The sequence below is a fragment of the Patagioenas fasciata genome, chromosome 5 (genome assembly GCF_037038585.1).
Source record: "Patagioenas fasciata isolate bPatFas1 chromosome 5, bPatFas1.hap1, whole genome shotgun sequence".
Classification (NCBI taxonomy): domain Eukaryota; kingdom Metazoa; phylum Chordata; class Aves; order Columbiformes; family Columbidae; genus Patagioenas; species Patagioenas fasciata.
In genome coordinates, this window is record NC_092524.1 from 57,753,936 (window position 1) to 57,766,890 (window position 12,955).

The window sequence follows — 12,955 nt, forward strand, 5'->3', positions numbered from 1 at the left end:
ATCTTATTTGATTTTCCTTAGATAATGCAAATCTGTTTCTACACTTTAAAAAGTATAGAATGAATTATGTACTAACATTCAGATTAAAGTTTGTAAAGACAAGATGGGGGATATAATATCTTTTCCTACAATCATAATACAAAACATTTCAGACATTTAAATTACATATAATGATAATTTTACCTCCACAGTTGTTTTATAGGTTTTCAAAAGAAGGGATGCTCTGGCTTCTAGGAATGTCCAAAGTTTAACTTCATTGTCCCAGCTTACGGGAAACTCAGAGTTCCCCAGAGTGAAGATTTTGTCAATGGCATGCTCTCCTATCAAGTGCTCCTTCAGCTCTTCTGCAATAAGTGTAAAAGCAATATGTTAAAAACAATCTCATCACTCCCTTTGTCAGTTGACAAACTGCACAAAGATTTATTTTCAATAGCATAGCTTTGAGCAGATAACAAAAAAAACCTCTCCTCAAATAAGAATTATCAGATATGTTGGTTATTTCTAGGATTCTCCTCAAACAGGCAACTGAAAGTCTTCAGGTTAGCAGAAAATGGATATATATATATATATAATCTCCATATATATATCACAGCCTCTCATACACAGCATAACTCTGTGACAGTGAGACGGAATGTTTTGTATAATACTTGATAAACAAAACAAAAGGGACCAATTCTTTAAAGAGTTCAGTGAACTTTTTGATATTATAAGGAACAGGCCAGAGAACATACAAATAGTAATGGAATCATTTTTCCTGTTGTTTTGGTAATCTTCTTCCATAGAAGAAACCCCATACAGTTGGTCAGAAAAGATATCCATCAAATAAACCTCACACAGAGTACTGCATGTTTAATCAGCTCCTTGTCATTACATAAATTCCATTAATCTTTTAATTACCAAATTTCACTCCTGCAAAGCAGCTATCAGAAACTTCACAAACCACTTGCATGTAGTTTCTCAATAAAGAGTTGTCTTATACAGTATTTAAGACAAGTGAATAATCTGAACACAATCATCTATCAGAGAAATGCAATTAAAGTGTCCACTAGCTATATTTTCTTTTCCAAGCCAAAATTCACCCCCTCATTGGCATCCTAAAATTTTCTTTACTTGAATTTACTCCCCTGAAGTGGTCAGACAGTTGGACTAGATGATCATCGTAGGTCCTTTCCAAGAGAACTACTCTCTTCTAATTTCTTAATAAGTTCTAAAAGATGGATGATGGGATGTAATGAAGGCGTGACACTAAATAAGGTAGGTTGTTTTTAGTAAAGAGAGCAAAGAGAGCACATGCAAAAACTTAATGACTTCCGTATTCCTACTGGTATTAAAATGCACATCATCTGCACAGCATCCCTACTGCAAGATGATTCTCACCTATCACGGAAAACTGCCACATCTATAACCTCCAAAACTGCATCTAACCAGCAAACAGCTATTACAAACATTTGATCAGAAGTTTCACATGCACAAACCAGGTGAATATTCATTAATCATACATATCATATCCCCATAAAAGCCCCTAACATAAGAGGAAGACTACAAAGACAGTTTACAAATACGTAGGTTGATTTTAGATTATGAATTGCCAAAATATGGAAAATACTCAACTTTGAAATGTCTCTTCCGTGTTTCTCCTACAGTACAGAATATTTTAATTGATATCTAGATGATTCTACCAGTGGTGGCTAATATGCTATGATTTTAGGCATGCAAACCCCTAGGTCACACATGATCTTGTTCTGTGAACCATTTTTAAAACTAAGAACTAAAGACCAAGCTCCAAAGCTCGTTCACAACAGTCTGGGAGATTGAAAGAAAAAAACAAAATTGCATCACCTCATGCTTTAGGAGTTCCAGAAAGGCCTATGTTACTGCAGCAGTTAAATACTCCCTCAGCCAACACGGCCAAAGACTTCTCAATAGCTTATAGATCCCTCTTTAACAGCAACTCCTCAACTTTTCTGATCTAGCTTAATGTTTTATATAAATGTCTATCACATTTCTGTTTTAAAAAGCAAACAAAAAACCCTCTAAAATATATGTAAATTAGGTTTTTGTAAAGCATCTTACCTTCACTCATACAAAATACTCGAAGGAAAGCCAAAAGCTGGGCAGAGATCGGAGGCTCAGTGGAGTGCAAGGCAAAAACACTTGAACTAATAATAAAAGAAACAAACAACAACGGTAAGTGCAAGTTCTATTGTCATACCTTTGAACTTATTTCAACATAAAAGACCTTAAAATATAAAACAAATGCAGCATTACAAAAAGCACTTTCAAAAAAATTAGGTAATCCTAATTCAAACTGAAGAAAAGCTTCCTTAACCTGTGTCTGAAAAGAACAATTATCTCTACAATTTTACGCTTACAATTATTTTTATACAGCTTTCATAATAAATTCATGAACATGCATTGTTTCATGTCTGCTGCTCCTAACAGTACCCTCTGGACTGAAAAGACTAAAGGAAAATGCTGTGGTTCACATACTGAGCATCGTATTATGTCTGCAAGGGATAGGAAAGGAAGAAAAAACCACAGATTGCTTCAAATTAATCCTTGCTCTGTTTTTGTTCAAATGGTTATTAAAGCAAAGGGATTTTTTTTTTCCTTATATATAGTCCAAATTAGATGATAATATAGCTCAGATAACTTCTGTAAATATTATTACAATAACTTTAATTTCTATACAAACAGGAGAAATATTACACCTAAGAAAACTATCATAAAACAGCTTTATATATGCTCTACTGGACACTATATACTCTGGAAACATTTTAAAAAACCCATGGCATTGTGTTGTACTTACGTTGGGATACCAGCACGAGCTAAGACCTCTGCCTTCATAGCATACAGCCTGTCACTTTTACTCACGCCAAGCTTTATTTTCACTCTGTCATGTGAATTATTATCAAAGAAAAAACCACTGTGGATCACAAATTCAGCGTTTGACCGAGTGCCATAAAAAATGTAAATCTAGAAGGATGAAAAGAGAAGTGAAGGGACAGGAAAAAAGCTTAAGATCATCTTAAAAAACTGACATAATTTGAAAGTTATTTCCTGAAAGTTACTATTCTGAGTACAAGGTATATTGGGTGATATAAAGAAATGTGCTTTGTTTTCTGGTATTGATTCAAATGCTGTATATAGTGTGGCAATATACTTTAGAGGTAGATGTAAACATATCCATGTAACTAACAGACTTTGAAAGAAGAGAAGAGGTTCTTATTCTATACTTTAAAATGAAAATGCTTTTCTCACACTGTCATAAAACACCAGTATATGGCAATAAGCTTCCAAGGATTCTATGCCTTTTAAAGGGTAAAAGATCTGAGACAAGGAGGCCCCACTACAAGAAATTGTGTTTCTGAGGTCATTTCCCCCCATACTTGTACCCAAAAGAGTAATTTACACTGCTGGTGGATCAACTTTACTTTTGTTTTAATGTTACCTTAAGGCATGGATATATCAACGTATAATTACACAGAGAGATCTGACCTGTGCTCAGCCAGTATTTATTTTTGTGTTATACTCTGAACTCTTTATCTAAAGCAAACAGGTTACTTTAATTCACACTAAAAAATAAGTTCCTAAATATAACCTGCAAAAAGCATTTGACTCAGGGCTGGGCTGTATGAAGTACATGGGACGAGAGGTGAGAGTAGCAATTGTCTTCTCCCACATCAAGGGGATTATTTTGCCCTTTTGTTTGATAATGGAATTGTCAATCAGCAAAAAACTTTCAGCAGTTACCGCACTCCCTCTTTAGCCTGAGGATCCAGCAATGCTCTGGACACCTGCAAGCTGCCACTGCTGTCCAGCTGACAGAGAAAGGCGCAGTGTTCTCAACACCACTAACAAGGCTATTTATTTGTTTTCAATTTTAGATTAGAACTATTTATCCTAAGCTTTAAGCATTATATTAAATTATAGTAAACATTATACTCTAACACACTGGTACAACAAATGAGTGACCTGCTTAGGTATGTTAAGGCAGCGATATGGGGAGAGCTGCTAATGCCCTCAAGTTTTAAAACCACTGTGATACATCTCACATTTAACTGTCAATTGTCACGTCCAGATTATACAGTAGGCTCTTACACTCTGACTGTTTTACAAAAAAGCCCGTTAAACAGAATGAGAAAGTTGCTTTATTCAAGGCCAGTGTTTGATAGATTCTGTTGACTTCTGCTGCTTCACATTTTTTAGCAGTAAAAGCAAGGATCATACACTCTTCCTGCTGAAACTGTAAGAAATAACATCTGCACAAAACATTAAAAGACTGAGGCATTATATAATTAAAGTGCTTTAATGATGTCGATAATAATTAAAATTTGAACAGAAAATTTTTTTAAAAATCTTATAAATAGCAGACAAAGTGAAACTACTAAAATAAAATTGAAAGAGAGGAAGCCTCTACAATTGAAATGGAGGGAGCAGCCAGAACAGCTATCTGACACATCCATTGCCAGCTGTGGAAAATTATAAATTGGATCACTTCTGGAAAAACTGTGGACCCCTTTTAACTCATCATACCGGTATTGGAAAAAACAGCAAATTTTTGACTACCATAACAAATTCTAAGAGCGACACAAAAAATATACAATCACTGTAAACCCCCGCATAGCAATGAGGATAAGTATACCTCTGGAAAGACATACTTAAAATTTTTTTCAGACACATCTTTGTTAAAAAAGAAGGTAACAATACACAAGGAAAATGAAAATAGAAATATTATTAAGTGTGAGACTGGCTAAATAATACACTAACAGTAGCCACTGAGACTGAGTTATAAAACATTGCGGGATGTTTCATCGACAAAGTCTCTTTCTGGCCATGCTGCCCGCGGTGGCACAAGCAGCAGAAGGGGAGCAGTGCTGCACTGAGGGCTCAGGTGGCAGCTGACACAGCATCAGAACCTCCTGCCAGGGATTTCCTGCACTCCTGCAACCACTCTCTTCAATGCATCACTAGTTTTAACACTCATCTTTGCTTTTTTGCAGTTCCAAACAAAATACTGGATTCTGAACTGTTCCACACATCTTTGTAAGGCTTGCCCTTTGGTGTTTTCTATGTCAGGATGAAGCGGTGTGTACATGCGTGAGTGTCTGTATGAAAGGGAGGGAGTATATTTTTTAGGTCCTTTCTCATTTTCACTAAGCATGGGGATCGTAACCTGGGTAAAACGACTGGCAACTCTACTGCATTTAACCTTTTGTCAAATGAAGACTAACAAGAGATGAACCAACAGAATTTTTAAGAAAGACTCTACAATCTGCTATTGCAGACAAAGTGATGCCCCAAATCTAAAATACAGTTACCTTCAGTCCTTTGGATATGGTCTTTTATTAATCTCATCCAGAACACCAAACTCAGTGTGTGTATATGTGCATTTACCAGTGGTTAAATATTTCAACTAGTTCTTTAAATATGAGGAATCAAAACTCGCCTAAAGTTGGGATGTACCAAGTGACAGAAAATATTTTATTCTGAAAAATCTGCAGTTACTTAATTTGGTAGTATTTTCACACAAAGTTAGCTCAGCATAACAAAATTCAAATGTAACACAGCTTAATCCACACCATTCTGCTATCAAAATTTTGTAGGCAGTTACCAAATGTCCACAAAACTTAACTCAAGAACAATTATGTAGATAACTGTTAACACTACCTGTTCTCCAGCCTTGAAATCTTGAAGTGCTACACATTCGCACCGGTCATCTTCTAAATTGTAGCCTGTAGTGATCTATCCAAGGAAAGAGTAACAAAAGCACCTTTAGCATTTTATATTTATCTCCCCCACCTAGTCACAAACCACTGTCTATTGAGACAGATACTAACAATGGCAATTGCATACATTTCTTTCTCTGCACAATATGATACAGCTGGTAGTAATTGCTTTACTATTCCTGAGCAATCCCTTTCTAAAAAAAAAAATCTCTGCATCGAAGAAATCTAAGGGAAGAAATAATTTACCTGAAGTGAAGGGAAGGCTCTGAGAAAAGTAACCTCCGTAGACCACAGACAGTCCCATGCTAAAGCCACCAGCTTGTTATAAAGTTCTGGAGCTTTCAGTCACTCCAGTGAGGCCCAAGGGAGCACGGCACTGACAGCTCTATACGCTGTGCTTTATCCTTCTACTGCCAGCACATTTTTGATCTCTCAATAGAAAAAGGATTAGATAACTGTGGATCTTTAGGGGATACAATCTTCAGAGAATTATAATTTACTTGCAAATAATCCCTTTATCTAAAGTTAAGTAAAACTCTGAAAATGCTAAAAGGATTTTTATTATGGTAGCAGGCAATGGAAGAGGATAAACTCTCTTAACAAATCTGAACTTCTCCAAAAAAATTACAAAACTGGAAAGTGGTCACACCGACAGGAAAAGCTACCCTAAAAACATAATACTTTTTTTAAAGTGACAAACAGCATGTTCTTGAATCGTATTACAACAGATGCAGGCACAGATGCAGCCACAGGATGGAATACAAGTTGCTGAACAACCAGGAAGCAACTTCTATGGTAGATAGGCAGAACTCAGTACAGCCAGAGCAATAACTTATGGAAAAATATGCTCTTGGTCTGGGAAAAAACCTAGAAGAAGCCAAAGATTCTCTCAGCCTTCATAAATGAAAACATATCCTTTTATAAAATGACTCACATATGAGTTGCACTATACCCTGATTCCCATCTTGGACACAGTTTGCCCAAAGACGGAACTTCATGGATTATTCTGAAAGCTTACTTGACGGTTTACATGTTACCGTTCTGCATGAGGATGCCACCATGTCAGGTCTGTTCATGGATTTGTAGCACATTGAGATCAGACAAGAACATGAGAGTCATGCAACACAGCCTACTGCAAAACACAGGCTGTAGTACTTGAACAAAAGAGTTCCTGTACATTCAACTATGCTGGACTGAACAATTATTAATTCAGATCTTTCATTTAGAAGGTTAACAAACATTGAATTGCAGGTTACAGGTGCTAGAGCATTCACCTTTCCTATAAGAAATGTACCTTTCAAGTTCAAATATAGTAATCTTCTGAAAAACTGTAACTTCGGTTAAAATCAGGGAAATCTTGACAGCACTTGACCTGTCCTGAAATTTTCTAGTGTGTAAACTCAATGAAATACTTCTGAAAGTGAGAAGTCTGTTCCAGTATCTTGAAATGCCAGTGGAACAGGAAGCTTTCAAGGTCTGGGGAAATTCCAGCATGTGAAGAGAAGGATTCTGTAAGTTTAAGCATGCATCACTAGAGTACTGCTCATTTTTGGGAGTTTTTTATTTTTGCCTTATTAAAAACAAAACCAAAAACAACCAGCAGCGCTTCTGGAAGACTTTTCTATAAAGCATAATGGAGTGCTAGGATCTTATTTCCTCTTTCTTTTAATAGCAGTCATGTAAGAGAATTAACAGGGTGTTTACTTCTCTACCCACATGATAGCTGACAAATTGCATCCCTTCAGTTTTATTTCTGAAGCAGACTGAGATACACGAATTTCAAGTTGTGTATAAAGCATGCAATAGTCTGCTTGGTCAGTGATTAAGGATGGACTCAGCCCATCAGGCAGAATGGAGCTTATTTAAAGCTCTGGCAGAGCTGGTAATCAACCTCTGACTGTCAAAATACAATCCCACTAAAGAATAACAATGAGAAATGCATGAAGACAACCATTTTGATATAGTTCTTAGAGACAGGTTGATCTAATTAATAGTGTCAGAAGCAAGAAAAAAGCTGGATGGACCTAGCTCCAGTTAAAGCCCAAGGAGCATTTTATTATCTAGCTCACAGAAAGGGGGCCTGTAGAGTAAACCAAGAACAGGGATCTGTAGAAGCTCATCAGCTTAAGAAGTTTTTCAAGCACTGTGTTCAGAAGAGACCAAACATGGGCACGTACAACACCATCTTTTGTTTCTTACTTTCCTGCAGTGAAGAACAATCCCCTTCACGTATTTTAATGGGATGGACTATGATTAGAGCAGAACCCACCCTCATCTCACTCTACAATAATATAAACTACAATACAGACAGTTATCTTAGCAGCTTACAGTTTTCTATAGCAGTATTTCACCCTATTTCTAATAGCACAAGGAAACCAACACACAATAAAAATAGTTTTAGTAGCTTTTCTAGGCTTTTTCTGATTAATATTGCAGTTGTCTACCCTTCTGTAACCATTTAAACTAGTTTCTGTAGAAATATGAAACAGACGAGTAAAGTCTGTACACACAAAATACTTAAGTTCAGCACCATCCCCCTGCCATTCTTCAGGATGCACTTCAGCATAAAAAATGCTTCCAACCCTGCTGTACTACCGCACTAGCAGGTTTGGCTCCAGAGGCTGGCTCCATATCAAACCCATTGTTAAAAAGCATAATAAAAATAAAAATTACTTTATCAATTTAAATAGAAGTTTGAATAATTAAAACAACATAACTGCCTGCTCTTTTAATATAGGCTACTTATTTTTTTCCCTCCCAGAACCTTAATCCTCTTCCTCTTTCCTCTAATCCCAACTTTGAAGGCATTCATTAAGAGCTGTCTAATGAACATAGACAAGTCTCTGCAAATGCATCTGAAAGAGATGCCCAGCAGGAAAAGGGTACAGGAAGTACTGATGCTTGCAGCTAAGACTTATATTACAAAAATATACATTTCTGAACTTTAAGCAATTTTCTTTGTATTAGAGACTCTCATTTGAGCTTTATTGCTAAATCAAAGTTACAAGATTGCGTAACAAATAGCGAAAGGCAAGAATCACCGTTAAAGAACACGTAAACACCTTTTTTTAACGGGGAAGAATAAATAAATAATTAAACCCCAAGCACTTGCAACTTTGTAGCCTAGCCTACTGTGCTGTATTTGGTACAGTCATAGTAACAATAAATTAACTAAATGTCAAGTGCAAAACAACTTGCTTTACAATTTGTTAATTTAAACCAGGCTTTTCTTATACTAACAATACTAACATATGCTGCTGTCCTAACACGCAGGTCAGTTCTCCCACAAAAGAACCAGATTACTTGAATAGTATGGTCATATACACTGCTTACAATAAATACTATCTATAGGAAACACAATTAGAGAGTCTGAATTTTGAAGTGTACATTAAACTGGCTAAATAACATTGATGAACCATCCTCTTACAGGCTTCCATTTCCTCGATTCAACATTAACTAGCTTGTTAATGAAATCAAGACCTCATCCTCTGAACTAGCTCACGTAAGCCAAAATGTCAGCAGGTCTGACTTTCTATATACATATGTCACCTTTTAAATGTTTAATATGCCCTAAAGTAGTATTTTTGCATTTTGTTTCTTTGATGTAGTAACAGATGTACTGTTTTTGTTGAACTAGGCTTTGTTCTCGTTGTTGCTGTCTCTGTAACAAGGCTCTTTGGGCATGGTTAGGAGAGCTGGCAGTATTTCTTCATTGCAAATTTCTAACCACTTTCCCTAGTGGTAGCGACAAGAGGCAACCTCCATCATTGTCTGCTTCCCTGTTCTGAGCACGGATCTGTCCAGTATTGTGAATCTTTGCGAGAAACACAAAACTCCATGTCAGAAGAATATTCAAACTTGGCTGGAAAAAAAGGTATCACTTAGCTGAAAGCTTTTAAAGGTACACTGTGTCTGTATGAGATATAACTGTATGCAGGTATGCCATCACTTCTAGTATTTTCTCCAGATGAATAAAGTTCCCCCTGAAAAAGCTATCGTAAGGCATTTAAAAAACCAAATCTTTCTTTTTGATACTGGATTTTTAATGTCACTTGGGAACACACTTTTTACCTGTGTTAAGAAACATAATAAAAGTGTTATTAAGCTGTTCTACAGCAGTTAAGAGGCTTAACAGTTAAGCCCTACTAACACCTTTCAGCAACACTGAAGAAATCCTTACCAGTCCATTAGTATGATTACACATGTCCCATAAAGGTATTAGAGCCAATGTTACTCTGGAACCATCTTCTGTTGGAATCTGGTTCTGCCGCGTCATGACAGAGGAAACCGCCCATCTACGAAAATTAAAAATATGTCAATGTTCAAATCATTAATATTTGCTTGGCTGTAGTCTAACATGAAGCAATCATTTAGGTTAGGAGTTTCCAAACTTTGGAATGCTAACAGCAGAAGGCAACACCATGTGTACGAGAAGCATCAGCTCTTGGGTTTCCAAGACATGCAGAGAGGTCCCGATTCCCAAATCAGGATTGCAATCCCACCCCTCATCTGTGCTTTTTGCAACACAACCTTCTCTTCATACCTTCTATAACCTCAACCAGGACCTGCTCCAATGTCACCTCTCGCTTCCCCAGCCCTCCCTGCACACAGACCTGTCCCCACAGCCCCAAACCTGGGCTCAGCCAGGCCTGTAGACTTCAGAGCACCCCACGCCCCTGGCCAGGCACCCCATAGCCTCAGCTGGCCACGCCACAGCACCGGCCAGGCACCCCACAGCCCTGGTTGGGCAGCAGCAGCTCTTGGCTGTGCCCAGACTTTGGGAAGAGCCAGGAGGTATTTTGTCCCTCATTGCCTAAAGAGCTCATGTGCCATGTGAACTGGGAACCAGCGCCGTCACCTGGCGCTTGCACGGTATTTTGGTGAGTGCTTCTCTTCAGCTTTCAAACTTTCGGCTTAGATCAGTATTGCTAAATTTTCTGCTTCACACAATAAAGAGAGAAAAAAGCACTGACAGCCCAAACAGATATCCAGGTAAACAGAATGAAGAAAGTCTAATGTAGCTTAGCACACAGACGTCATTCAAAACCCTTCTAACTCAGGTTAAATAAAGGCAATGTCAGCTACCTATTCAAACACAAGAGTCTTCAGGAAAGCTTAACATTTCAGTATTTGCTAAAATTTCATTTTTATTTTATTTCAGACAAAAATGAATATTAAATGCCAGAGGGAAAAAATGCTCTTAGTTTCACGATGTTCTGGCCTTATAATTACATTTGCTGTGTTTTTTTGAGGGGAAGAAAAATATAAAAGGAACACCACCAGGAGAAGGTCAAAACAATTTTAACTCCCACAGACTCCACTACTAACAAGTATTTAAAATATAGAATTAGAATTTCTGAAGGATTTTTTTCAGAACTACTACATATTGCTTAGAAAGATACCAGCAAACTGGAATCTACTTGATTTCTAAAAAAGCAAGTTAAAGTTGTGGATATTTCTGATATACAAACACTCTGAAACATAACAGCAATATGTTTCTTTTTAATTGTTGTATTTTATTGGTAATATTTTAAACCACTTCACACATAAACTGGCATGCTCCTCTGCGACCCCACAAGTGAAGGAGGCATGCTCTGGAAATCCCACTTTCATAGACCTACCCAGAAGTAAGACTAGGCAAAAAAATTCCTGTAAGACCTCATGAATACCTTTTATGCATCCTATTTTAACCACTTAGCAGAATTAAAGCTCTCATTATCCTAATTATTCTTATTTTTATCTTAATTATGTCACCCCCTATAGCACTTCCAACTGACAATCATGCTTCATGTGTACAACTTAAGCTGTCCAGCTCTCCTGTTCAACAGGAGTTTTTACCACTATGTGCCGGTAAAGCCTTTTTTAAAATAAAACAAAACAAAACAGAACAACAACAAATCCAAACCTCCTGCAACTTCAACTGCATTACTTTCTTAAGAAAACATGAACTACCTTACTAATCTCGGACTATGTGTGCCAGTTGGCTAAATTAACTGCTCATAATGACTATTCCTTTGTAACAATTAAAATCTGCTTATTTCTTTTACTTTCTTCTTCATTAAAAATGTGTATTAGTATCAAATCTTACATTTAACATTTAAATAACAATACGGTTTTCCCAACAATGAAGCATTTTCAGGGTCCCACAGTTCGATATATGAAAAAAAAAAGAGGCAGAAAGAATTAAAAGACAGACCAACCTGTAGTCGTCATAAGTGAAAGAGTCCTTTAAGGGCAGTTTGCTGGCATTAGGATGGGTCTGGGAAATGCAAGTTTCAGAAAAAGGTGAGAAGAGAGAGAAAAGAGAAATCAGAAATCAGTCAGCAGAATTTCATTATTTAGCTGCCTAACAGATCCTAACAAGAGCCAAATGAAGCAGGAGGCGTCCAGCCGCGCTACAGAGGGCTCATCACGCTATTATGCTCTCATACATCACTGTCAACTTAATTTGTTGTGCCCAGCAGCCGCCATAAATCTGTTTCTTCATATTTCAAGACTGGAACCCACAGACATCGTACAAAAATAAAAAATTTAAGGTGGACTGAGTACATGAAAGTAAACCAAAACCCAGTCTGTGATGCAGGGTGGGGAAAGGAAATCAAACAATACGCAGACATAGGTTTCACCACCTTCAACATTCTCCCCTTCTCTGGGCTATCAGTACCGTATTTCACAAATGCAAGAAAAATTAGATGAGATTTTCAACTCATCCTTGATACCCATGTAAAAGGTGTTATTCAGTAAAAGTTGCGCTACACTTCTGAAACAAAGCAAATTAAATTATTCAAATAGTTTCACTGCTTAGACAGCATCCACATTAACCCGTCTTCACATTACTATCTAAAAGTAGAGCGATGCCATTTGAAAATGCATACTGTGGTTGTCATTAATAAGCAAAATATTTGTATTTTTAAAAGGCTTTAAGAAGCTGTAATATGTTACTTTTCTAATCAACTTATTAAAAGTTTCAAAAATACAGGTAGCTTTAAGCCCACACTCACACACTTTCTTTAGAACTTTGTTCTGATTCACAAATGGAAAGCCATAATAGTATAAATTTTAATCTTCAGGTTCAATTAGGTCTCCAAGATGAATTGAAGTAAATGATCAAATGGTTATTTCAGAAGATACAAATGATTTTTTGCACAGCTCTATCTTTGCGACACTCCTAATGCATGAAGCTCTATGTAGTATGCAGTTTTTTACTCTTGATGCATTAGCATCAC

The 12,955-nt window shown here is 36.8% G+C and overlaps 1 protein-coding gene across 1 annotated transcript in view; it reads right to left on the reverse strand.

Moving 5' to 3' along the window:
• Positions 1-12,955, reverse strand: part of SETD3 (SET domain containing 3, actin N3(tau)-histidine methyltransferase) — a 57,142-nt gene that overhangs the window by 2,984 nt on the left and 41,203 nt on the right. Inside the window, exons 7-12 of the mRNA XM_065839340.2 lie at positions 11,930-11,988; positions 9,910-10,024; positions 5,671-5,745; positions 2,810-2,976; positions 2,074-2,159; positions 184-344 (exon numbers count right to left, since the gene is read on the reverse strand). Coding sequence (XP_065695412.1) covers positions 184-344; positions 2,074-2,159; positions 2,810-2,976; positions 5,671-5,745; positions 9,910-10,024; positions 11,930-11,988 — 663 coding nt within the window. The remainder of the gene's footprint in view (positions 1-183; positions 345-2,073; positions 2,160-2,809; positions 2,977-5,670; positions 5,746-9,909; positions 10,025-11,929; positions 11,989-12,955) is intronic.